The sequence below is a fragment of the Trachinotus anak genome, unplaced genomic scaffold (assembly GCF_046630095.1).
Source record: "Trachinotus anak isolate AG129_WGS33_773 ecotype Australia unplaced genomic scaffold, CSIRO_AGI_Tana_v1 ptg000013l, whole genome shotgun sequence".
NCBI lineage: Eukaryota > Metazoa > Chordata > Actinopteri > Carangiformes > Carangidae > Trachinotus > Trachinotus anak.
This window is the reverse complement of record NW_027273864.1, coordinates 9807375-9834149: the sequence shown is the minus strand read 5'-3', so window position 1 is coordinate 9834149 and position 26775 is coordinate 9807375. Positions and strand designations below refer to the sequence as shown.

General features: G+C 39.1%; 5 protein-coding genes across 54 annotated transcripts in view; 1 reads left to right on the top strand and 4 right to left on the bottom strand.

The window, feature by feature from the left end:
• cast (calpastatin) overlaps positions 1-1577 on the top strand; it is a 36614-nt gene extending 35037 nt beyond the window's left edge. For 37 of the 50 annotated variants that reach the window (XM_071493023.1, XM_071493035.1, XM_071493043.1 and 34 more), the window contains one exon: positions 24-1577. The gene's annotated coding sequence lies outside the window, so the exon portion shown is untranslated. The remainder of the gene's footprint in view (positions 1-23) is intronic. The other 13 variants (XM_071493019.1, XM_071493018.1, XM_071493034.1 and 10 more) reach the window with 3 other exon arrangements.
• Positions 1509-4443, bottom strand: cd8a (CD8a molecule). Its single transcript, XM_071493073.1, has 6 exons — positions 4302-4443; positions 3809-4129; positions 3583-3675; positions 3366-3473; positions 3043-3082; positions 1509-2517 (listed from the first exon to the last, which is right to left on the bottom strand). The coding sequence occupies exons 1-6, from the start codon at positions 4348-4350 to the stop codon at positions 2469-2471; spliced, it is 660 nt and encodes a 219-aa protein (XP_071349174.1). The 5' UTR covers positions 4351-4443; the 3' UTR covers positions 1509-2468.
• A 4627-nt stretch (positions 4444-9070) lies between these two features.
• cd8b (cd8 beta) lies at positions 9071-16487 on the bottom strand. Its single transcript, XM_071494636.1, has 7 exons — positions 13254-16487; positions 11658-12008; positions 10698-10784; positions 10332-10427; positions 10092-10125; positions 9894-9954; positions 9071-9704 (listed from the first exon to the last, which is right to left on the bottom strand). Exons 1-6 carry the CDS (start codon positions 13306-13308, stop codon positions 9927-9929), a joined length of 651 nt encoding a protein of 216 aa, XP_071350737.1. The 5' UTR covers positions 13309-16487; the 3' UTR covers positions 9071-9704; positions 9894-9926.
• A 145-nt stretch (positions 16488-16632) lies between these two features.
• Positions 16633-23923, bottom strand: zmat1 (zinc finger matrin-type 1). Its single transcript, XM_071494635.1, has 7 exons — positions 23728-23923; positions 21260-21366; positions 21068-21151; positions 20600-20735; positions 20164-20460; positions 19296-19386; positions 16633-18188 (listed from the first exon to the last, which is right to left on the bottom strand). Exons 1-7 carry the CDS (start codon positions 23864-23866, stop codon positions 17201-17203), a joined length of 1842 nt encoding a protein of 613 aa, XP_071350736.1. The 5' UTR covers positions 23867-23923; the 3' UTR covers positions 16633-17200.
• Positions 23924-24209: 286 nt separating this feature from the next.
• Positions 24210-26211, bottom strand: gnrh2 (gonadotropin-releasing hormone 2). Its single transcript, XM_071494220.1, has 4 exons — positions 25843-26211; positions 25144-25290; positions 24917-25000; positions 24210-24441 (listed from the first exon to the last, which is right to left on the bottom strand). Exons 2-4 carry the CDS (start codon positions 25276-25278, stop codon positions 24403-24405), a joined length of 258 nt encoding a protein of 85 aa, XP_071350321.1. The 5' UTR covers positions 25279-25290; positions 25843-26211; the 3' UTR covers positions 24210-24402.
• Between the last annotated feature and the right edge of the window lie 564 nt (positions 26212-26775).

Here is a 26775-nt window from a genome sequence, read left to right as displayed (position 1 = left end):
GCATGTGTCGCATGTTGTTGCAGGTTGTCGGTGCAATTTGTCGTCAAGGCCACAGGGACGCATCAGTGAGGGAGCTGCTCTCCAGAAACTTACTCTGTTTTTCTAGATTGTTAAGAATGTATACTGGATGAAAGACAAGCCTAGACATACCCATAACACTTGCTCAATACACACACACACACACACACATGCAGCTGTGTGCAGCACCTTTCTTGTTTGGTTTCAAATGTATTCAAGAATGAGCAGCTTTTGGTTTCTATCTTTGGAGAAAATGAAAAGAAGACTTTTTAAAACAAGATGGATGTAAAAAAAAAAAATGGCCGATGAAAAGACAAAGGAAGGAGGGAAACTGCGGGGAAAGAGAAGAGTTTAAGACATGTAAAAAAAATAAATAAAATATTTTGCTGGTTGTTGTGCTGAGCGTGCTGAAGAAAGGAAGGTGTTGCTCATCAAAGCCCTGCGTGTACATCTCAGCTGACAGTTTCTATTTCTCCACTGATACACTTATATCGCAACACACCTGTTATCCAAGCCTGGGGGTATTGTGACATTGTTTGGAGTAGTGGTGACTGTCAGCTTGCGTGGGAGCAGTACAGAGTGGGTGTATAGTATCGGGATGTTTGTGCAATCTTGATGTCAGATGCCATTAAGACACTAGTGTACAGCTTAGTTTGCTTATATTTTGGACAGCACATAGTTTACATTATTAAATATGTGGAGGATTTCCAGGAGGTGTTCTGCTTAATTCTGTATCCGAGAGCTTCTTGCGAATGTCTTTTACTTTCTGTGGAGAAATATCTGGCAAGAGAAGGGTCTTTTTTATGTATTTGGCCTTGTAGAATAAATAATTACTGGCGTCCAAGAAGTGCACTTAGTGAACCAAGGTGGTTGCAAGCTTTGTAAACTGCCATTTTGTATACTGTAAAAAAAAAGACTTTTGCTCTATATAAGACAACACTGTACAATTTACAAAGAGCTTTCAACTGTAAAGTCAAATCACTTTTAATTTCCCCAAGGTTATTTTTTCATCATGTCAGAGGTTTTGTGTGGGTGTGAGTCAAACGATATGAGAGATATTTTAGATGTGGGAATAATAATTAAATAAAATAAATCTAAAAATTAGAATGGTGTAGTTGTTACATGAGAGTCTGGTTTCTACAGTTTGTGCCTAAAGCAAGAAACAAAAATTAACACGAACTGCCCTAAGAAAAAGCTAAATATAGTATCACTCTATAACTGCAATATCGATTCAATACACGTTGTTCTCTTACAGGTTCAAGGCAAATATGTTTGTATTAAACTGAAAGGGAGCAGAATCTTCTCTGAAAGCATTTTATTTTTCTCTACCCCCGACCTAGTGGTTTTTCACTCTGCATACAGTTGTAGCAGCCCACTTCCTTTTGACTTGGGGGTTTACAACAAAACAAATGCATATCGCTCTAACTTTATATTTTTGTGCATAGACCCTGAGTGACTGATGGGGGATGCAAATGAGTGGGTTTGATGTGTAAAAAAAAAAACAATAAAAAAAGAAACATAAATAAAGACAAATACAATTCATTGCAGCCAAGAAAGAATGCTTGTCTGAGTGATATTACATTTTATTTTTTTTTTAATACAATATTTCAAATTACAAAAATTCAGACAGTGTGATATTTCTGAAGTACTGCACATCAGTTTCTTTAAAACACAAAAATACAGTTTAATATTTGTTTGTCATTACTGCATTACTGTGAAACCAGAGAAATCAAAAGCTTAACTAAACAAATTTTAGAAAAGGTTATCTTAAGTTTTTCACATTTCGAGTTAGCCTCCAGCAAGACATCATGTTAAGTAGACCAAAACATTTTCCTAACTGTGGTTATTTAATTTTTTTTTTGAGGGCAGAAGACAAGTTAAATCACAAAACTAAATTACAGTACAGTCAAAAATCTGTCTAGGGAGACTATTCGAAAAATGAAAAAGTGAAACATTGCCTGTTAAAGGTAAAGACTATACATGTAACTATAAATGAAATCTACACAAAAGCAAAATTATTTATATGCATTTTTTTTTCATAAATTCAGAAACTGAATTTTAATATTTTTGTTTTATATTTGGTTTCCATTCATTGTTTCTATTATTGTCAAGATTAATGGGGATTGGATAAATAGACATTTCATATCGTTTTATTTCATTAAAAGAGTTAAGAATCAATGTTACAGGGCAGCATTATCAGCAGGCAAACAACAATGCAGTTAATGTTGAAAGGTTTTGAAAAGTATTTGATGCGTTGAATAGCCTACTTAAGCAACGCTAAATACTTTCTATATTTTCCATCACACACAGTATGAGTATTTCAGGTCGCAAATTATTCACCATTAATTTTCTCATAAAACTGTAAATAAGATAAAGAATGATTTCTGCATCGTCGACACACTGTAAAATAATTGCAGTTTAATGAAATGAATGAAAATGCAACATTTAGATTAAACATGTCTGTTGGCCATGTGTTTTTCAGGAGGCATCATCCGTGGTCTGCACGAGATAAACAAAGTATTTAAAAATAATAATAATAATAAACACATTATTTAAGTGCCTCAGTTCTGTGATCACAATGGAAGTAAAAAGGAAACAGGGTCGTAGCTACACCGAGTACACAGTGAAGTGGGTGTTCAGTGGGTGTTTAAATTTGGAACAGGATTAAGGCCTTTATGTTGGGAAATAAAACTGTAACACTGACTTTGCTAACAAGCATGTAATGTCCAAGGAAGTCTACTAGGAAGACCCATGTAATTTGGTATTAATTACAGTTATTGTTAGTTAAATTTATGAGCAATTATTGCATTTCAGTGGAATTTCCCTGATAAAAACTGCCTTATTTAATAATACTTGGACAAAATACATATAACTGAACAGCTAAGTCAACTAGTAAACATATAAACAAGAATTACAAAAAATGTAGAGGGTCATTTTGATGCCTGGTGGAGTCGAACTGATGACCTCTAAATCCTGTGTGTGAACAACAACATTAAATAAAAAATAAATGAGGAAGTAACTTACTTTCTTTTGTGATGGTGTGGGCATCTCCGTGTCCTTACACCTACAGCAAATCAAAAGTGTCAATTTAACTGACTTATATAACAGCAAAGTCACCCAAGTTTAAATCAAGAACAGCAGAAAAAAAAAAAAAAACAGACTGAAAAATTCTGGGGAAAATGTAAAAATTTAACACAACAGGTTTTTGTTTTTTGTTTTTTTTAGCTTTCCAAAAATGTAGACAGTTAATGACAGAAAACATCATTCACAAGAATGACATGCAACTTCCCTCCAAGAAGGCTGTTCTTTCAGGATATCAGGATGTGGACGGTATCAGACGGACTTACGGTTGCAGTACAGGGCGGTGATGATGAGGAGCAGAAGAAGAAGGCCACAGCCCCCGGCCAGCGGGCCCAGGATGATCGGAGAGCAAGGTACAGGAAGGCGCACTTCACCTGCAAAACATCAACTCATTTCCCACCTGTGTCTGCTCAGCGAAGGCCTGTGATGTGGACGCAGCCACACAGAAAGAGGAGATGTGATGTGTTTTAACGGAGCATTTACCTGGTTTATATTTGCTGTTACAAACACAGGCCGTAGTCGTGGGCAGGTTGGGTTTGACGGTGATGGCCTGCGTCGGTTTTGTCGCCACTTCAACTTTTTTTTTTTTTTTTTGGTAAGAAATGGTAATGGTGGAGAGTTAGTGAAAAGCATCCATCGTGCCATGATTAGACCAGACTCTTTTTTTTTTTTTTTTTTTTTTTTTTGTTAATTAAAAAACAAACCTCACCTCCTCTCAGTCGGGTTCCGCCGCCAAACTCCAGCGCGCTCCCTCTGATGACCGCGCAGCTGTAAAGGCCGCTGTCTCTGGCTCTGCTGAAGGACTTCAGTGTGAGGACTCTGTCGCCCATCCTTGTGCTGTCGAACTCTGCGGGGAGGGTCAGGGTGTTTTTTAACTTTCCATCTTTATCAAAAGACGCGATGAATTGCATGCCCGATGTGTCCAGGACCCGAAACCACATGAGCGTGGAGAACATCTTGGAGACCTCGCATCCGATCTCGACTTTCTCCGCTTCTTTCACCTGTTTGTCTGTAACTTCTGAAGCCGTTTCTAAAAGATGTGACACAAATGGGAGCATGAACAGACAGATCCACCACTCTGTTGTCAGAAAAAAACAAACAAACAAAAAAAAAAAAACAAGCAAAGGGCCGGGGGAACACTTAAAAGCTGTCTCATGGTAGTGGATAGACTTATCAGTAAAATTCAGGGTTAAAAAACTTACGTGGATAAAACACCAGCATCACCAGAAGCTGAATCCACTTCTGGTGCATTTTAATCTTGGAGGAGACTAAAGCTGCTGAACGAGTCGCTGCGGATGCCTGATGGAGCCCGTCAAGAGATGCTGCAGGGAGATATCAAACCACGCCCCACCTGCAACCTCCTTCCCCGCCGCGTCGAATGGGATCGTTGCAGCAGCGTGTTGCAGAGACCTCCTGCAGCGCGGTCGTGGTCTGCGAGGTGTTTTGAAGTGGAGCCCACCGATCTGCACTTCCACTGCTCCGCCTCAGGTTTGAAGCATCGAGCAGGCTTCATCCACTGACGCACACATGCAGCGCTGCACAGCGTGCGTGGGCTTCAAAGGATGGGGTAGGGTCATGTAAAACAACAACAACAACAACAAACACACAGAGTACATTTTATTATCTCTCTCTCTCTCTCTCTCTCTCTGTGTGTGTGTGTGTGTGTGTGTGTGTGTGTGTGGCAGAACACTTAGAAGTACATTTCAATAAACTTGTCTTTATGAACAAAAGTAAGCAAAGAGTGCGCCCTGTTGAACTGTCCTCAAGGAAACCTTTGACCTTTGACCTCCCTCCTGTGCGTGACGCGACACAGCCTATTGTGTTCGGATTAACACAATATCCTTTCTTATTCCAAAAATAACTTGATCTTCCTGCTGAGCTCTATATATGTGTATACAGGAGCTTGTAAGTTTGTAACATTTTGTTCCCTTGTTCATGTGTGGCTTCTCGGTTTGTGACAGATCGCAGCATCATCTCGGCTGATTTAAAGTGTGACACATGGCTACGTTTCAAAAGTTGCCTCTGTGCTGCAGGGCTAACCACACCAAACACCCGGCGCGGCACCGCGTTAATAACCAGTGTGACATCGCTGCGGCGAGGTGACGCTTTCACCCGCTAGATGGCAGCAAAAGCAGGATCTGTGGCGCCAGCAGTGACTCGCGGGCCGCAGAGCTGCCGCCACTCTGCCCAGCAAGGGCTCAAACCTGACGGTGTGTCGCATTACCGGTCATCACTACCGCTCAGTGATGCCGCTGCAGGTGTTTTTACCTCCGAGAGCCCGGAAGGAAAACAGTGCTGGTGGAAAACACCTGCTGTGACGTCAGCGGCTGGGGGTGTGGCTAGGAGCGCTGCATGCTGGGATGCCTGAGCTCACGAAGAGCAGAGCAGCAGCAGCAGCTCAAAGGCTCAAATGAGACTGTAAGCAGCAACTGTGCGCTGCTCACACAGAGGGGAGTCACAGTAAAAATGTTATATACATACATATATATATATATATAGATATATATATATATATATATATATATAGACATAATATAATCAAGGTTGGAAAACAGAATTTTCCATTAACAACAAAGGGACATAGCTTCAAAAGCAACGATTAAGCATAATGTCACCTGCCACTTGATGTGAAATCTGGTCTAACAGTTGTAGGGAAATGAAACTTCCCTCACATCAACTGAGGAGAGCTACAGCAGCTATGACGCAACTCAGGGCTATTTCCTGTTCAGTGATGGAAAGTAAATGCACCGATTTGGTAATGGGCAACAATTGCTGACATTTGGCTCTCCTGTGGGCGATTTCTCTGTTCCACTGGTGGGTGGAAATAGACAAAGAGAAACAAACTAAGAGGGAGAATATAATCACACAAAGAGAGAAAACAGAATTGTGTTTCATTACCCTGTGCTGTAGAGCATTTTCTTCTCCCTGTCACATTATTTCTTCAAAATGCAGATGCTTATTATACACTTTTTTTTTTGTTTGTTTTTCATAAATTACTTTGACCTTTATTGCAAGTGAAAACCATGATGGAAACCAGGTTGCTTTCAAGTTTTGTGTCATTTTCAGTAAGCAGGGGATTCTGTTGATGCTTTGTCTTAGAGGGAAGACCCAGTCAAAATGTTCTCAGTCAGCCCACTTCACCTTTCCATACTTCTGCTTCAGGGTGAGTCAGTCACAAGTACACCTGCATGGGCTTCCCTATCTTAGTCACACAGGGAGGATCCAACCTGAAACTTGAATGGGTGTGTGTGTGTGTGTGTGTGTGTGTGTGTGTGCATGTAGTGGGTGACCAGGGAAAGCCAGTGAGAGAGTACCCTGCACAGTAGCATTGCATAGCTTGACATTCAAATGCAGTCAGAAAAGACGTCCTTACACTGTGGAAACAGCAGCTCCCTTAATACCAGTATATGAGCTTCAGTGCGACTCCACCAGTCCTTCACCAGTTCGGCTCACTTATCACTGCTCTGTTGCTGTACTGGCAGTTTCAGGCATTGTGGGATATGAAGTCGTGGAAAGGAAACCAAGAGCAACGAGAGGAGTAAGTAGATATGGAGGAAACGTGAATGCCAGTATGCTCATGCATGCTTGTTCATCATTTTCTGTGTTACCAGGACTTCCTCTTGGGACTGCATATGTGGGAAAATATTTTTTGGCTTTTGCTAAGTAAGCTGAGATAGTATTAACATTTTTTTTATTTTATATTTAATGTACAAAATGTGACACGGAACAGATGAAAAAAGTGAATATATTCAAGAGTTCACTCTTCTATCATATATGAATATTTAGGTTTACATATATGTATTGGATACTCATCCAGTAAACTCTGTTTTGTTCACTTTGTGACTTTTGACTCGTAGAAATATACAACTCTTACAGTATCCTGTGAATATCTGTTGATCCTGTGAAGCAGTAAAACAGTCACGTCATATAGCTGTATTTTACTGATCCGTGATATACGGCGCACTGTACGTCTTTAAGTCCCACACTTGACACGTGAATTTGTCAGTTCAAGGATAAAACAGTGTCTTTTTTGAAAGGCATATGTAATATGCAATTTAGTTATGTGTTTTGGTTGAACATCTGCCACATATATTTTGAGAAACTTTATTGCTATTTATAAGTATAAGATTAGTTAATTAGTGGAGGCTGTGTTAATTACTTTTTTAAACTTTTAAACAGGAGACATACAACTACACATTAGTGTTTCTCTCTAAGGATTTATAGTTTTAACAGATTATTTAATATGATAATAATTATACTTAATGTATATGTAATGACAATACAAACTCCACACAGCAGATTGTCATATGTAAATATACTCACCTCTATTTGTCATCAGAAAACAGCAGAAATAAATCCTGTGCATTAGACGTCCTACAAATCTGCTGCAATCAGCATTCATTCATGTTTCCTGGAACTGATAAATGTGATTAAATGTGAAATGTGGTTTCCTGCAATGTCTACAGAGAATCATAACAATTAGTTCATTATGTAGGCCTACACCTGGCTAAAACTAAAGCTTTCTAATACAACAGTTCAGTGATAAATCCTAACTTTGTAGAGGTTATAATCAGTTTTCTTAAAACTGTGTTAGAGAGGTGCTGATTAAACTTAACCATCTTTTTGGAGGCTGTTGAACTGTATTCCGTTACACTGAAACGTATTTGAATGATTTTGACAACAGTGCGTGTAGCTTAAATTAAATGAATTAAATTGGCAACTGAATGTAATCTTGGTCCACCTTGCTTTGATTGTATATGTGGTACGACACGGAGGCAAAATGCTGACGACTGTTGATACAGCAGGTTTGGTGTAACTTCAAGTAACCAGTGTGATTACGGGAATTCATCAAGCATGCACCTTCACCTTGTTATTTACTATAACAGCAATTTGATTGATGAATAAATAAATAAAACACCCCTGCCCCACCTACACCCAAACACAGACACACACACACACACACACACACACACACACATATGCATTTTTAATAAAGATGTACATTGCGCTTCGATGAATTTGTAACATGTTGTAACACATCCAATAAAACACACTGCAACAACAAGTTTCATAAAAAGCTTTTTTCTCATAGTATTCTCAACTCAGAAGTGTAACGCTTCTTTTGTCTTTCTCTCTCTGTCAGTGCTTGTGGTTCCCTCTGTGGTATTTTTGTGGTCTTTTTGTTTCACACTAGATGAAGAGCTCAAAGCTGAGCGAAGCGATAGCATCTCAGTGAAGACGGTTCTCTCTCCTCTTTCTCCAGCACACAGGAAAGGGTTGCGCACACTCCCTGAGACCCGAAAAACCATCAGCTCAGTCGTTTCTTTATACTTGTCAATCGCACAGGTGTGCTTGTGTATTGCTTTTGTGTGCGTGTGTGTGTGTGACAGAGAGAGAGAGAGAGAGATGCAATACACACTTTGCTATTAAATGACTTTGGAATTTAAGAATGTAACAGTGCAGTTTGTTGCCACATGCTGAAGGCAGTTCAACAGAAATTGAATGTGATGCAAGTTTACACATCAAAAGTAAAGGAAGAAACAAAACCCTGTCACTCACCTACTCAACTTCCGCCAAACACAATATTGACAATGGAAGTACAACACCCACATGCACAGAACTCCTCTAGGTGTTTAACACAATACTAGAAATTCTTTGAAATGTAGGGCTTCTTAGCTCAATTTATCTTTACGCAAGTCATAACTGTCACTGGAGACAGACACAGCATTTGCCCTCTATAGGTTATACGGGTATTATTGCAGCTGTTGCAAGAGCGCCAATGAACAAGGCACAAACCCCAAAATGTCATCAATCTGTGGCTAGTGTTTTCGCTCTTATCTGTATGTATAGGAGGGAGTCAATCATTGTAGAAAAAAAAAGGAAAATTTTGCTTCCAGATGTGCTAAATAGACAAAAGAGACAACACAACAACATTTCTCTCCTATAAAAAGAAAAGAGCCACCATTGCATGAATGATTGCAAATATACAATTTTATTGATTTATCAGATTTATGCTCACAGAAAAAACAAACTTTAGTTGACTTGTGTTGTTATTTCCAAGAGGATGTGTGACATAACAATTCAAAATTACAGTGAAAGTCCAAAACAAATAAATAAAGAGAGAAAAAATCAACTGAGCAAGTACTACATTTCTCTTCATCTGTTTTGACATCTACCTGTTTCTTATATGTAAATAAACAGATAAGGTTTCTGTGTAAAGGTACACAGTACATTTGTATGACCAAATGGGCTTTGAGGAAAAAGTACTGCTGTGTTTTGTCCTGTACTGGTCACAAACCTGCGGAATTGCAAACACACCTTGATAAAAGTAATCTGCATATTGATATTATAGATGAGAAGTTATAGCACATAGGATATTTAAAGCTTGATGGAGCATTTCCCTGTAGAATATATAACACGATTCAGTCAATATATCACAATATGTTACATGGCAATTGCTGATATAAAGATATAAAACTCTTCTCTGGCTGAGCGCCCATTTCACTGTAACCATACATATGTTGTTGTTTGCCGAGTAGGTCTATGGAGTGAATCATGTCCTTCATGCTCCACCGGACGTCGGCTAAAGTGAAGCTCTTCTGCCACTGCAATCACAAACGCAAGTGTTAGCGTATACGAAAGGTCTGAAAGATCAATAATCATACGGCGATAACAAACTATGATTTTTGTATTGCAGCAGTCTTACCTAAACCTGATAATATTTTGCACAATGACAAATATCACACAAACAATAAATATGTTATTTATAGATATATAAATTATAATGTACATACTCTGAGTCACATGTGAGCTGTAGATGCAGTGCTTTATCTTAATCTGGGCATCTGTCTCGTCCTTAACGGAGAGAGGAGGTTAAAATATAGTCAATTACAGTACATATTGTTACAGAAGCAAAATTAACCAAGGAATCTATAGAATAAATAGTATTTTCATTATACAGGAAAAATAACCTTTTTTAAGAATCTACTCACTTTTTAAAGTGGTGGTGACATTTTTTGGGTAGACCTGTAAGCAAGAATGTGTCCACACAAAAGTTAACACTTACAGATACAAAAAGTAAAAACATATTTAACTCAAAAACTTACATTTCAAAGCTGTTCAAATTGTTTGACAACCATTTGTGAGCATAATTTTCTCTATGGCTTGGCATGAATCTCTTTTCCCTGCCAGCCCTCAGATCATCTAGCGCATTAAACTGGAGGACTACTCACGGCTGAAGTAATACAGTGTGCAGATGAGAGCTAGACCCAGGCCCGCAGTAAGTCCAACCAACGGCCACAGAACCACGGCGTCGCAGTGACCTACAGCTAACACACAATATATACAGAAAATGTTTTTCTTTAAATGTATAATGGGCTTATTGATTGTAGCCACATGATATAATCAAGCATTTGATAGTTACTTGTTTGCTTACTTCTTCTGGTACAGTGCACAACTGTAACTTCCAGTGCTTATACATCTTAGGTCACATGTAAAATCAAAGTTGTAAGCAACGGAGCTTCTTACAAATAATGCACTGCCGCAAACAATTACATACAAGTGCTCTTTTTCCTTTAACGAAAAGTCCTGTAACTTACCCACTGAGGGATTCTTCTTAGGGCAGCGACAGAGTGACTTGACTGGTGGTTTGGGTTTTTCCTTAGGAGGTGATGTTGGAGGGGTCACTGTCAGATAAAGACCAAACAACCATCAAGACAAGTGACAACTAAACACATGCAGTGACACAAGACGGTAAAGAATCTTTTACGGAGAGATTAAAGGGGACCCAGCAATAATTCATTATTTATACACAAAAAAAAAAAAAAATCTGACCAGGGTGTCAACAACACAAATTCTTTCCGCAAATAATGTTGTTTATCTGCTTCTGACTCCAGTGCAGACAGTTTTTCTCCAAATTCGTCTTCATTTCAGCACAAAGACATCCCCGTACTGATGAATGAACTCTGCACACACACCTAGACAGGCACAATACACTTACCTTTTGTTAATATGTCATTTTCCTTTAATCCGTTTGTTGTGGGAAGTTTTCACTATTGATTCTACTCTACATTAAATTACTGTTCATGTGGACGGACGGCACCAGCTGGTCACAAAAGGTGACAAAAGCAACAGCAGACGCTGTGATGAGTGGTACAGAGGTTTATAGTGTCCACTAAGTATGTGTATAAGACCACCACACCCAGGTAAGTAAGGAAAATATTGGTAGATTGACAGCGTAGATTTTGGTCAAAACTACCAACACTGAAGGAAAAGGATAAATACATCGTAATATAAATGACTTTTAGTAGACAAGGGGGAGTTATAGAGCAGGATATGTTAAAAGAGGGGAACATGAGACAAAGCTCCATCAAAGAACTCAAGACTGGGAACGACGCAGTACGTGGTATGTAGTGGCACTTAAGTCAAAATCTTAATCGTACAAAAGTAATTATTAATTGTATAAATATAATGTGTTAAATGTCACGGTGAATCAGATTTAAATGCAGAGGTTGGTTTCAGATTTGCTGTAAATGATGAAAAGATTTCAGCATACGAACCTCCTGGCTGAAGAAGACTCCCAGGCTTCCATACCTCTTTATTGCTCCTGTCTTTTAGGACACAGGAATAAATCCCTGCGTCCTCCTCTGTCACACTGGTGATGCGTAACACAAATGCACTACCTCTCTTGCTAAATCTAAACTGTGTCTCTTTCACACCAGGTCCATAGTTAACACGGTCAGCATTGTTGCAATGTCCGAGGAACTGTACTTTGCCCTGGCTGACATTACTGCGGAACCAAAAGACATAGTCACAAGAGATGTCAACGCAGTCGCACTCAATAGTCTCTTGACTGGAGATGGCAGGATAAAGAACTTTGATGGGTTCTTGTAGCAGGATCTGGCCCGAACCTAGGAGCAAAGATAGACAGACGTTTGAGATTTAAACAGACACATTTGTAGTACACCTCGTACAGTACAAAATTGTTTATGGTCATACATCATTGACGGCTGAGGCTCCAAAACATTTCAAGAAAGTCAAGGCCAAACAAACTCGTATCACAAATTGCGTATTTTCTAAAAACGGTCACCCAGTCTTGTTTTGACGTCTGGGGCCATTTTTTGATGTTCAGAAATGTTTGAGGAAACGCCGTCAGCAACGGTGCGTGCACAATTTCTCTTAATAAAACTAAGATTAATTGTAAAGTAAAAGCACAAACAAGTGATCCTGCTTCGAGCAAGACAGAACGCACAAACATAACTGGTAATGTAGAAACACTACAACTATGACCAGAAGTATCACAAGAATGGAAATGAAGCTGAACTATGAAGAAACCTCTTGCATATAATTTAAACTTGTGAAGGTGACATTTTGAAATTGCTTTACGGTGAGACTGAGCATTTATGCAATATTTAAGGGACGTCTCCATTGGAAGAGCTATTTCATCTCATTTTAGAATCAGTTCCAATGCCTGTTTTGTGTGGTTTTAAGTCGTAGGCATATACCTGTTGCAATCACAAGTCTTATGAAATATCTAAAGGTAAGCGGCAGTTCAAAGGCTGCCTGTGTATGAAAGGTTAAGGCTCCTTGGTACTTAAGTAGAAAATCATGTCGTCGTTGCCAACATATATGAAAAGCACAAATTGTGTGGCGTTCAGTCTTTATCAAGTACAATACAATTCATTTCAATGACTTGATAGAGCTATAATATGAAAAAATGTAAACATAAAATAAAAACTGACAATGGTATAGACCTACCGCAGAGCACATATTACATATATTTGATAACTGTATTAATAGTATATGCCACTTTTATTGCACAATTCAAAGACAATAAAGTTAAGTAACCTGCACGTTTGAATATTAGAGTTTTGACAAATGAACCAAAGGCCACTGCGGCCACTTGGTCTGTTTAAACTGTCCGAGTCATCTGATGGACCCTTAAAAGCTAATTTTTACGCTTTAGAACAAACTATGCCAAGGAACATTTAATTCAAAGACATAATTAATAATTAATACATCATTAAAGTGAAACATCAGATACACTTCCCTCTAAGGAGACAACACATCCCTCGGTACAGGCCCCTGACAGAGTTATGATGTCGAGAGTACCGGAGGCTTACAAAACAACAACCAGAGGATCTTGGTGGTCTTACCTGCTGTCCACAGCGGTACTGTCAACAGTGTCCATGCCAGTGGCAACGGGATCATTTTGTCTGGTCGCCAGTGAGCGTACGCGTGTGTGTTTCTTGAGTGGTAGCTGAGGGAAGGTGCTGATACTTTCTTTTCCTGCTATCTATCTGTCGGAGATGATGGGAGGAACTGAGCTGACAGGGCCCTGAGTAGTCAAGGTAACACCCCAATGTGACACAAACAGGGCCTATCAGAGTGGGCGAGCCAAGGGACTTAAACATAACACACACACACACAATCATCCACTATCACACACTGCTGAAAAAAATCACTCTATCACTTAAATGAACATAAAGCATAGTAGTAAGCTGATAAAAAAGGATACCAACATAAAAAGAATCAATCACAATATATGTACCCAACAAGTAACAATTGTTTCATCTCAGAGATGCAACATTAAAGCCATAAAGTGTCACATATCACATGGATCATGACAAACAGCTGAAAACATGTGGTGATGTTTCATCAGAGCTGACATGATACCACATATCAAGCAATAAAAAAGCTGTATGTTCACAGAGCAGCAGTTTGCAGTTCTGTGGTCCCTGCCAGGTGCATGACCTAGAGCTCAGCGGAGTCCTACATATGCAACTTCATGCCTCACTGCAGAGCACGGCAAGGGAATGTCAAAGTACGGAGCCTAAACTTCAGGTATTAACTGGATTCGAAGGACCAGTGACACAAACCCTGTTCCACAATGCTGTATATTATTGTTATATATTCATGTGTGCGTGTATACAGCAACTTCAGGTCTTCCTTATAATTTCTTATAACTTACTTCTTTGACTGTGGGGTGCAAATTGTATTAAGATACGCTTTAAGAAAGCAGTAACACTAAAACCAGTGAGGTTCATGCATGTGCACACTATTTTGCAAAGCAAATCATATCAATTCTGAATTTTCTCAACTAACTTCTGTAAAAATGTAAATTTGTTTCAACTGAATCAGAAAAAAATGAATTAAAAAAGTATAATAGTGAAATCGTTCATTCTCAGTTATCTTAGAAGATTGAATATATTTCTCATTTTTTGATAAACTGTATAAGTTTTGACATTTAGTAAGACGTTTTAAGCTGAATTTGTATTCATGATGAAACTGCTCTCTGAATTTCTTCCGTTGACAATCAGTTGCTCCAACCCATATCTTTCTTGAATGTTAATAACTGGTGCTTTTCAAACATAAATAATTAAAATGGAGATATTTACTTTCCAAAGGCTCTAATGACAGATATTGTACCTGCACAAATTTCTTGAAGCCCTCCAGCAAAAACTGTGAAAAATTGAAAATCCAAGTTCATTGTCATCTGGCAAATACATATGTTGTACGAAAAGATGGCATTTAAGGTTCAGCTTGTAATGTACTTTGTAATGAGTAAGTTCAGGCTGCAACAACTAATTATTTTCAGTACCGACTGTTTTGACTATTAATCGATGAAATGTTTAGTCCAAAATAAAATTTGAGTAAAAATTGCCTTTGCTATTCAAAGAGCCTCTTCAAGTTGGTTGCTTTGCCAAAAATCAGTGCAATAGCCAGACCTACTTCATCTATGATGATATCAAACAGAGAAAAACTGCGAATCTATACATTTGTAAAACTGGACTGGGATGTTTGCTTGTCTATTCATATATCAACCCCAAATCATACCAACAGACATTGGCCATTTATGAGCCGAAATGATTTACGCAGGTACATTGTTAAGTATCAAGCGGCTTCAGATTTCCTTGTACTCCATACCATACTTAAAATCAACATCCTAAGTGCTATTAAAGGCACATTGAAGGTAATATGCCTCATCGGTTGGCATAACTTTGGATCAGCCGGTCTAAAAGAGTAAGGGCTGAATGTCTAACTATCCATAGAACTCACATTTTCTTGATAAAACTCAAGATCGCTTAAATCATCCAAGTGGTGCCTGTGGATTGTTTTGTGTGTGCGTGAAAGGTTAGGGTGTAGAACGGTCTGGTGGGGGTCTTAAAATGAGAGGATGTGGGCACACTATAGCTCTACGGGGGTCGAAGATTCGAGTGCGACAGGGAACGATACCACAGGATTCTTTGAAAACAGGAGATCTCAGGGGGCTCCAGAGCTGCTCTATACCCACTGCTGAGCTATAAAGTCTTTGTTGGTGTCTCTGCTCCGACGCTTTAAGTCAAAGGCTGCCATGCTGAGTTGCTGCTTGCCTCCCATCTCATTTCTCTTCTCTTGCCAGTTTTGTTAAAAATTTAATTCACGTCCATATAATTGTATGTGTAACATATTTAGGAGTTTGGTTCTCATCAGCAAAATACTACTTGAAGTCCAGTCCATTTTGGCAGCTTCTCATTTTCACCAACTGCCATCACTTCTGTCATTCACATTTTTCATTTGCTATCAACACTGGCACCTTTAGCAATAATCAAGCTGACATCTAAATGTTTACAATTATTAATTAACTTTGAAAGACACTAGCAAGCCATTTCATGCACATGCTGTACTCTGCTACAAGGATCCTAATGCAATCAAACAGCTGATATACAGAAATGAACAAACTTCAAAGACAGTCCTTGTTCTGTAATCTACGAATTTCTGAAACAAATATGTGATGTAGAAAAAACAAGACTTTTCTTTAAGGATATTTAATGTCTCTGTCTGTTTGAGAATGTTTGACAGGTTTTATGGCACCTGTATCAAGAGTAGTTTGTAAATATTAAACCGCCACTTCAGTCTGAAGTCTTCTCGAAACCTAAAAACTTTTTCTAGATATCTCGTCTTTAACAAAGCCAGACTAGCCCACTGCCATAACCCATAAAGCTACCTAGGCTAGAAATCTTCCACTTACTGATAAAGCAGAACTAAAGTGTTTTTTTGTGATAAATACATGTATGTTGTGGGAAGGCAACCAGCCTAGGTATTTAGACTATATTATATCATATTACTTCACACTTTTAAGAGGACGACTGAAAATTGAAATAATTTCAATAACTCAGTCACCTTTAAATATTGCAAACTGCCTTTATTCATCAAAAACTGCATCTGAACATGAAGCTTTAAGTTTGTAAAAAGCTGTCCTCATTTTAACTTTTGCACCTGTCTGACCCCAAATACTTTATGTACTATTTGGATGTGCAAACATATACATGACACATGCACACACAGACAGCACTGTTTTGTAAATAGTTTTGAGGTGGTGCAGCACATGCAAAGGGCACAGCATTTGTTGAGTTTTTTTTTATCATTACCATTACATTCAAGATTCGCTGAACCTTCTCACACCTCTGACAGCCTTCTTACAGTCTATGTGCCTCAGAGTGAAAGCAGACAGGAGCTTCAAAAGACACAAAATGACTGAGCTTGCAACATCTGTCAGCTTTTATTTGCTTTATTGATGCTCTGAATGAAGCTCAACAGTGCCAGCCACAGGCTGCTAAAGGGACCACAATCTAATACATCCTTGCCAGGAGGACAGATAACACAATCAAACATAATTTCAGTTGGGTCAGTTGGGCTAAGAGGTAAAGAGGACTTCTTGATAATTGTACATGATAAGCAAGAAAATAAGAAATCTTAAATATGACAGCCAACTAATGTGGCTGACTGTACACATGAATTTAATCAAAGACATTTTTAAGTGTCATAGTAAAAAATAAAGCTATTATAGCTGTGGATATGTGTGAGAAAACCCTCAAAACACAATGAAATAAGAATAACATTCATTCCTTACAAACACAAATTGACTTAGCATGGCTAGCCAGCTAGCACAGCAACGAAGAATAACACTGTTTGGGCCATCAGAGCAGATGGTGAAAATTGCTTTGTTAACGTCTATCAAAATTTTAATATACACAGTTAAGAAATTCATGCTCGTGTTAGCTTTATGATTTGCCCAATTTTCAGCAGATCAGAAGTCAGAGTTCAGCTGGTCCTGTTGAGTCTAGCAGCCCAGAATCGAGTCATCCCACAGCTTCTCCTCTTCTGTCCGAGTGTCTACTTTCTCTTTCATTTTCTTCTTATCTTTTCTGTATTTGGGTTTGGCTGGCTCATCCTGCCCACCCTCCCCCTGCTCAACATTAAGTTCAGCCTGTATATGCACTTCAGTATATTTTCTATTGTCCATCATTTCTTCTGGCTTTAAATTGTCCAGCATCATTTCCCCTCCTTCCTCCTCCTCTCTAGATTTTTTGTCTTTTCGTCTCTGCTTGCCGTGTTTCTTTTGCTTTTTGCTCCTCCTCTCTTGCTCTGACTCTCCAAATTCTTCTCTTTTTCTCTCTTCTGTGTCATCATCTCGTTCTTTCCTTTGCCGTTTTCTCCTCCTCTCCTCTTTGGGCGAGTCATCATCTCTTGCCCTCCTGCCTCGCTCTTTCCTGGATCTTCTAATCCTCCTCTGTTCTCTTCGTTTGTATTTATTATCATCGCTATCACTTGTGCTACTGCTATAAGAAGAGGAATATGAGGAGGAATAAGATGATGAGGTAGTATACGAGGAGGAGCTTGACTGTCTTCTGCGCCTCTTTCTCTTTATGGGCCGACTGGCAAACTGTGGAGACCCTGAGGCTGGAAAGACTGGAGGAGGGCAGCTGAAGGCCCAGCCATGAGGAGGCCAGGGGGGGCCCTGATATGGTGGACGCCATCCTTCAGCTGGGTAGTAACAACCGGGGTGGAACTGATGAAGAGGGTCAGAGGTGGGAGTAACGTTGGGCACAGGTTTGTTCGGCTCTATGATATACTCCTTGTTTAATACTTCCTGTACTTCCTCTTCATCTTCCTCATCTTCTTTTTGTGTGTCACCATGAGGGAGGACTTGACTGGTCTTGGGGGTAATTCCACGAGCTTTCTGAACCTGAACGTAATCTGCCAGCTCATCTGCAAATGTGCTGTAGACTTTTTGTTTGGATTTGCAGAGGTCAATGACCTTCTTCTCTCTGGCCAAGAGCATGTGAACAAGAATTCATATCCAATTAAATCAAGTAATAAATGTTGACATCACACTAAAGCCCCATTATGTGTTTTTTGACCATTAGAGAGCAGAAAAACCAACTTATAGACACATAGTTTCATAATACAATCAGCTTATCAAGTGCTTCAGGTTAAATTAAAATGTTGTTCCATTCCCTACACAGAGCAATATGACCATTTAATGAGGATGTATGTATGATTAAAGCAGAGGTAGTTTGCATACTGGATGCTGGAGAAAAGTAGAGACCATCATTTGATGGGATCACAGCAGCAGCGACAGCGACCCATGAGTTGTACAATGTAGTTGTCATTACTACACACTACCACGTAATTAGTCAGTACTCATGGGCCAATTTGATGTGAACTACACACCTGCAAAGCATGTTAAGTTTGTGACTGCATCTTACAGTTGTGACAAAATCTGCCTACAGACATACAAACACCTATGAAACTTCTCAAAACCACCTCTGTAGTAGCTAGTAGTTACTGCTACAGTAGATGTATCCAGGATCACATTTTGCCACAATCTCACAATGTCTCTAACACACACACACACACACACACACACACACACACACACACACACACACACACACACACACACACACACACACACACACGCACACAGTTGAAACAATACCATCCCTGCAGTTGCAGCACGTAAAAATTTATGCTACATCTCCTAAACCTTCAAGGTGTTCATCAGGCAAGTGAAGCATGCAATACTGAGAATACTGAGGGAGCAGACTGACTTCACTGGGGTGGGTTGTGCACATGATTCACCTCAATTATGTATATAAGACAATCATGACACCCAAACCACAAACCTGGCTGAAAACCAAAGCATAAGCTGAAAGCAGCTGAAAACTACATAAAGCTGCAGAGGTTGGGAAACAATATTCATCCCATTCAGTGTTAGTATCAAAAAGCCACTTAATGGAGCTTTAATGTTGCCAGAGTGCTAGAAAGGCAAGTTGAAGTTACAGTAGCTAAGGTTAAATTTAAGGTGCAGTACAAATTCTGACTCAATGACAGTAGACATGGTATTTCTATCAGACAAGTCTTGATCTTACCTAATCTGATGCTTGTTTCCCTGAATGTGTGCCTGGTACATCTCCACGGAGTTAAATTGCACACTACACATCTGACACATCAAGGAGTTGGCTATAGGCAACAGAGAGCGGGTGAGGTGGAAGAGGAGGGAAAGACAGCATAAATGATCATGACCAGTCAGTTAACTGCTTCCTTTGCTTTCTTCAATTCTAGTTAGTTCTAGTGAGTTTCAAATTAACATCAAAACAATAACATTACATTTGCATGCGGTTGTCTTCAAATCCTCTCTACACTACACAACTGACAGTGAAAAAATGAACATTAAAGTCCCATGAAACTTAAGATTAACATTCAAAGCACTTGGTCAGTGTTTGTTGTTTTTAAATGTGCTCTATAAATACATTGACTTTAGCAGTTTGTAACTAACTGAAACTGTGCCACATCATTATCTAACAGAACCATAATTAGACTAACTGCCTTTTGTCCACACATATTGTCATAAACCTAACACCAACCTGCTACCTCTGAAGGAATAAAATCTTCATGGCTGAGGGGACTTGTCTTTTCAAATATTGTTGTTATTTTTGGAAACTTGGCAGAAAATTCTTCTGGGTTTTCACATCACATTTCTGTGCACTAATCAGTTTCTTGTCTTTTATTTTGATCTTCCATGCTGGTTTTGTGTTGTGCTGTTGCCAGTTTATACTGATTTTATCTGTCTCCTTGAAGATACTTACATAAAGAGTGTACAAAAATATGTTTCTTCACATCAGTTTCATCTTACATATAAATCCCACTATGCAAAAGATAAAATACTAATTTAATCCCTTCAGTGTTTGATGGCCTTCGTGTTATCTTGCTTCGCTAAGAGTCAGGACCCTGTGTTACCTTGTTGGACATTGTCTCCCAGCTCTTTGATCAGCTCCTGCCTGGCCTGATTCCTCTGGTGTTTGCGTCCATTGTAGTGCTGCAAAGCCATTTGGGGATTGTTGAAGGAAGCAGCACACAGAGCGCAGCACTTGCCAGGGTCCTTCAGATCAACCTCTGTGCTGGTGGTAGTTGTAGTGGCTGCTGGGTCCACAAGATGCTCCATACTACCCTCTGGGGCTGATTTCTGGTCTTCGGCATTATCAGGCTCCCGAGTCAGCCTTGGTAAAGTACACACCTCTGTGTACCTGTTTGTGACTACAATGAAAGATGATCAGTTTAAGTTAAAGTGTGTTTGACCTTCTGAACTCTGGCAGACGTACTGTTGGCCAAAATATATGTAAACATTAAAATTCAAATCCCGACAATACTTCTCCATCACACAACCTACACTTGCCTGAGGGCTGAAGACCTTGTTTACGAAGATTTTTTGCATGGACTTTTCCTTCATAGTGTGATTTTGCCACCAAGGGGGAACTAAACACCATATTGCACAGCTCACAGAAGCGGTCCTTATCAGTAGTCATGGTCTGCTGCAAAAAACAGGCACAACACTGGCAGGTCAGGAGACAGATATATGTTTCCTGACACGAAATGTAAACAAAATCAATACAGCAGTAAAAAAAGAAAGATCTTAAACCAGTTTTCCACTTACAGCCTTTGCATGTAATCTCCACGGCAACTTGTCTCTCTTTTTTTTTTTTTTAAATTCAAAATGCTTGTGCGGACACCTGTATTTTGAACTTATGATTCCTTACTGTTGGGTACTTGCAACACTATGGTTTCAGTTCACTCCACTGTTCCAATCTTTGCTTTATGTTAAAAATAAAATGTGTCAAAGTAAAATCTCAAAATGAGCGCTAACCTGAGGTGCTGTGGAGTCTCTGTTTATCTTCTCTGCTTTCTTGGCATGCAGGTACAGCTTGAGTTTCTGTGCATGTTTCTTTCCCTGCAGTTGGGGGATATGGGAGACATAATCATTAAGGGTCTGACCTGGTGAGGTAAAAAAAAAACTGAACTACAGTTACGTGACTAGTGTTTGGGAAGCTGCACACACCTCATAGTGGGACAGCCTCTGAGACTCAAACAGCAGCACAGCCTCACACACATGGCAGTAGTCGTCAGTGAGGAGACCCTTTAGAAGCTCCTCTTCTTTCTGGTTTCCTGTGTGGCAGAGCATACTGTCACTCTTAAAATGAAGCCTCAGTGAACAAAGTGGAAGCTTATTTAAGCATGATAAACAAATTAAGAACCAATAAATGTTTCCATCACTCACATTTTCTTCACAGAATAAAAAAGTTTAAACTTCAAACGTCTTTCACTTTCTGTATAACAACTTCCTGTACAATGGAAAATGCAGAGCCTAGCTTATATTATTTTTTATATTATATAATTATATATATTATTTACTGAATTACACACTAATTCAAGAAGCACCCACATCTTCAGAACATATTTAAAGCAAGATGTTATCCATTGTATAACATTATACACATTATTTACCAAAAGCATTTTGGGGACTTTGAGACATCTGTACACTAGGAGGTACTTCTATCATTGCATTTTACAATATGTCTAAATTGGTGTATAACTTGCTATCTGAATTATTTTTATTCAACACAAAAATCTTAAACATTTTAGCATATACTGCTACCAAACAAGAAAGTCATGGTTTCATTCTTGACTGCATTTGCTTTGCTTGTTCAGTGCCTGATGCATGTTCATTGTTCACTGCACTTCTGCAGTCATGTATCCTTTGAATGCAGGAAGAGGTCAGCCACTTTGCCCTGATACTATCAATACAGTATAGCATCCTCTGCTCATTTTCACTTGACACAGTTATTTAGAACTCACACATATCTGACATCCTGCAACAACACTGTAGATGAGTACTATTCATGTCTCAATGGTCTGGGCTAGGATTTGGTTATGAGTGTGACTACAACCGTGAAGAACTTGTCTGTGAAGAGCGCGAGTTTCATTTTTACAAACTCTAATAAAATTAAATCAATAAATAAGAACTGATGTATTATTGTGATAATCACTTTTAATCCTTACTGACAATAAGGACAACAAGTCTACATAATTTAACAATGACATGGTTTGGTGAATGGTTTGATATGGTTTAGCTATTATGGTATAATCATGGGACATAACTGATAAAGTGGTGGTGACGAAGATTTGTAACTTCAGCTGAAATGATCAGTCATTTACTCAATTTGGTAATCAACAAAAAACATTACTGATTATAAATCAATTACCATTTCATATTAATTTACAGCTAAAAATGTGTTAGTGTATTCGCTTTTATTCTATGTATACTGCACACTATAACTGTAAATTCAATGTTTATGTTTATGAAGATCACCTGTCATTGAATAAATCATTGATCAAATTATCAAAAAAATCATAATCATTGCTGAAAATTACCATTGTATCATGAAACTAAGGTTATAAGAGGTAAGGCACTGGAATGAATGACTATAAAATTCTTTCAAAATGTTGCAAGTCCCAATGCTTAACACTTACATGATGTGCTAGCAGAAATGTAATCTACCAACTTCTGCAATGTAATGCAATTAAATAATTATACACTAAAATACAGTGTCTCGGGGAAATAATACCCACAGCTCAAATAAACCTGGGACTGCCAAAAGTAAAACAGCACATACACATATTTCTGCCTGAAATATCTGTCTGCTGATACATTTCAAATATTGTACTTACCAAATGATAATCACAGTAGAAGTTAACAAGAAAACACAGATAGTAGGCACTGTATCTCAAAACATGAATGTTTGAATAGGAGAAAACATTTCCTATTCACACCCTCATCTAGACAGTATTTTTATTTTACTGAACAAGGCCACAAACTGAGGTACAAATGGCTTTTTGATGAATCACGCTCAGCTGATGGGGTCTGAGAGCCTTCAAACTCAAAGCCAACCTGATACTCCTTTATCTATGAACACACCCATGTAGACAGTAAATTGTCACTAGCTACAGTATTGCTTCATTGCATTACAGTCCATTGCTTTGACTGCTCCGGCAAGTATTAAGATTAGGATACCATGTATTGCCACAGAGAGGATAGTTAATGTCACCCAGTAAAAGGTATATAGTTATTTGGAGGCCTCCGCTACCAAACCTGCTAGCTGCCCAACCTGCTAACCTGAACTACCGGTATGTGGTTAGTTTAAATGGTCGAAAAAGCCGTCTGGGTTGGGTGACTTTTCGATAATTAGCGACTGGCCACCCACTTACAGACCTGTGAAAACGAGCAACCTCTTGACTTTGTGTGGTTTTCAGTGTACGGCTGGTCTAAGGATTAAAATGTTCCGGTATAACACAATTGAGCAACTCCCAACGTTTCAGCTAACGTTAGACTGCTGGCATTAGCGTATTTAGCTAAGGAGCTAGCTCACTCGACTGTTGAGACGGCTAGCCAGTTAGCTAAAGCGCTAACGTTGGCTCGGCAGGCAGGACGCCATACGGCTGAATTTTCACATTCTAGACAAAACTCACCTTCAACCTGGGTACTATCTATTTTAGTGTTTATTACTTTGTCAGCATCTGTGACAGAAGCCGCGTTAGGGGTACTAATAGTGTTATTTTGAGCGTCTGATTCCGCAAGCAGCGGAGACCAGACACTCGTGTCGTCCATCTTTTTCTCTAGCTTATTTGGCGCATGCGCAGTGACGTCCTAGCACTAATGGCGTGTTCGCTTTGATAATCCTCAGAAAAGTTATTATGATTTTGATAGTATGATGATAATTCACTTAAATCACATTCAGGCGTTAGGCATCCTGGGACACTCACTATGTGCTGAACGGGTTTCATATTTTTTGTGTTAAGAGGATTGTGTATTTTAAGGAAATATTTTAAAGAAACCCTTCCTTTAATGTTGAACTATGGCCTCATTATGTAAAAAAAAAAAGAGGCATATCATATCATATGCCATAGACAATTTTAGACACACAAAAAAAGTAAATAAAAGTTAATATCAAAATAGATACTTTATTATGGGGCATTATAATTTCAACATTTGTGTGCCACAGGCGAAATCCATGAAATGCTGGAAACCAAATTTAGTGATAAATAGACAAGATCAGAGGATAAACATAAAGTTGTTTCACATCAAGACAAGGATACTGATGGAGAGGGTCACTAGGTAGAAAAGTGGTGTAGGCTGGCAAGCTGTCACTTTCTCTTCTGCAGTTCTCTGGCTAAGGCATCCAACTGTGGAGAGAGTTATTTAGGTTAAGACACACTACAGGTAGGTGGATGTAAGTATGTAAGGTGCATCTATAGTACAGCTTTTTGTCATTATGGTCAGTGTATTGATACAGTATTCACGGCTTTATGCATGTGTTTGTGTACAGAGTGCAGACACATTTCTGTAAGGACAAAACACAATACACAATACCTTAGCCAGTGACTCCTTATTGAGTAGACTTTAGATTTTGGTGTACCTTCTTTCACATTTTTATATTAATAGAAAGAAAGCTATGTTATAGTGTTTCTATTAACACCACTCATGTTAATAGAAGAAATTATACTGACAAGGTTTATATTTGCTAGATGAGTCATTAACTGTTGATTGGTTAATAATCTCACGACTGGGTATAAAGCTCTTTGATTACTGTGGGACATTAGGCTTTAAACAGCACTGGACATGGGACGGCTGAACTCTGTTTTCTCTTTGCTGTCTTACAAGAATGTTTCTGAGAATGCTCCTCCTCTGGGGTCTCAAGTAGCTGCATTCCCCTGCCTCACACAGCTTAATCTCCTCTGAAATCTGAGAGAAAAGAAAGAGCGTGTGAGAGAGAGGGAACATGAGAGATAACTAAAGAGGTAAAGAATGTCTCCATTCTCAACAGAAAATGCTCAGTGACTGACACAATGCTGCACACTGGCACACAAACACACATTAGTCCTGACCTCTGACGTGCTGAAAGAGTCCAGCTCCCTCTTGCCACCGGGGTACCAGCCATGGGACCAGTGCTGGCCATTGGACAGCTGTGCCCCCACGCATAGAAGCAGCCCCAGCAGCAAAACCAGCCGAGATACACACATGATATTGTCTACCTATGGGCAAAGATAGACAATCAGAGGCCCATTTAAAAAAGGCTATCTTATCTGATCTATTTGGTTTAGACACAAATTTTAAATTTCATAATGTTGACATACTCATAAATACTCAATACACTCAATAAGGCTCAGCAGACTCTGTTTGGCTGACAGGTGGTTGTTACTAGGGTGCTCTAATATTTTTACAGTAACATCAAGACACTTAGGCTGAGCTACAATAATGCTTTTAGTTTAAATATTTCGACTGAACACTTTTGAAAACTGTGATGTTTTATTGCAAATCGCAGTTTTTCTAAGTGTATTTCAAACTCAACTGCAGTAAAGATTTTAATCAACCATTCATTTTCACACTGAAACTTATTTTACATATATATCATTTAAAATATAAAATCTGGAGTCAGTTTATTGTAATTCCAGGTAATGATAGTCACCTTTCATTATATCTGGAGATCCAACACTATTCACTGTAATGTTTATTCTAACATTAAGGATTTTTGTTTTAGACAGAGTACAGTAAGGCTACATAGAAGTGTAAGTAAGCATCCTTACCTTAGTGTCAAGTCCCACAGGTGTCCTCTAACTGCAGAAGCTCACTCTGCTTGTCCTGCAGTTGGTCAGTTGTTGAAGATGTCTCCTATGTAAAGATTCTCTTTACTCTCATCTTCCTCCTCACTATATGTACTGGTCTAAAAGGCCCTCCTTCCAACACGCATCTCTACTATCCTTTCTCATATGTCCCGCCCATTACTGACCCCTTTGTACCTCTCTTCCCAGTGGTGTAATGAATGATTCCTGGGGACAAGAGGTACAGATGACCTGGCCAATTCCAATTATCACCTGCAAACAGCAGCAAGACCCCTGGGATGCTCATCCTCTCACATGCATCACCTATATCCACTGTCAAACACTGGCACTCTGGCTAAATAACAGATTCATTCATTCTTTCATTAGCTATACCGCTCATCCATATGTGGTTGTGTGGGGGCTGGAGCCAGTCCCAGCCGACATTGGACGAGGGCAGGGTATACCCTGGACAGGTCACCAGTCTATCACATGGCTAAAATATATAGAGACAAACAACCCAAGGGGGCCATTTAAACATAACTCGTCAGAAGTTAAACACAAGAAGAGTTGAAAACCGCTTGGGAATAGATTTATATTACTTATATTATTATAACTACTGTAACCCTAATTATGGGGCTCAAACACAAAACCACTGCACCTCTGGCCTCAGTAGCCACTATTTCCTCTTTTTTTTGCACCTGTTTTGACCACAGTGACCCATCACACATCCTCCTTTTGACCCAGCTGACCCCTCAGTCTGGGGAAACTCAGGGGCACCTGATGACAAAAGGAACAAATACCGTGGATTCATGACCAGGCCATAGATGACGTCTCTCTCAATTAGAGGTGGACGGTTTTAGATGCAGCACCGGTTCTTAACTCAGGAAATGACTGACGGTGTGACGTGTGGCTGTTGAC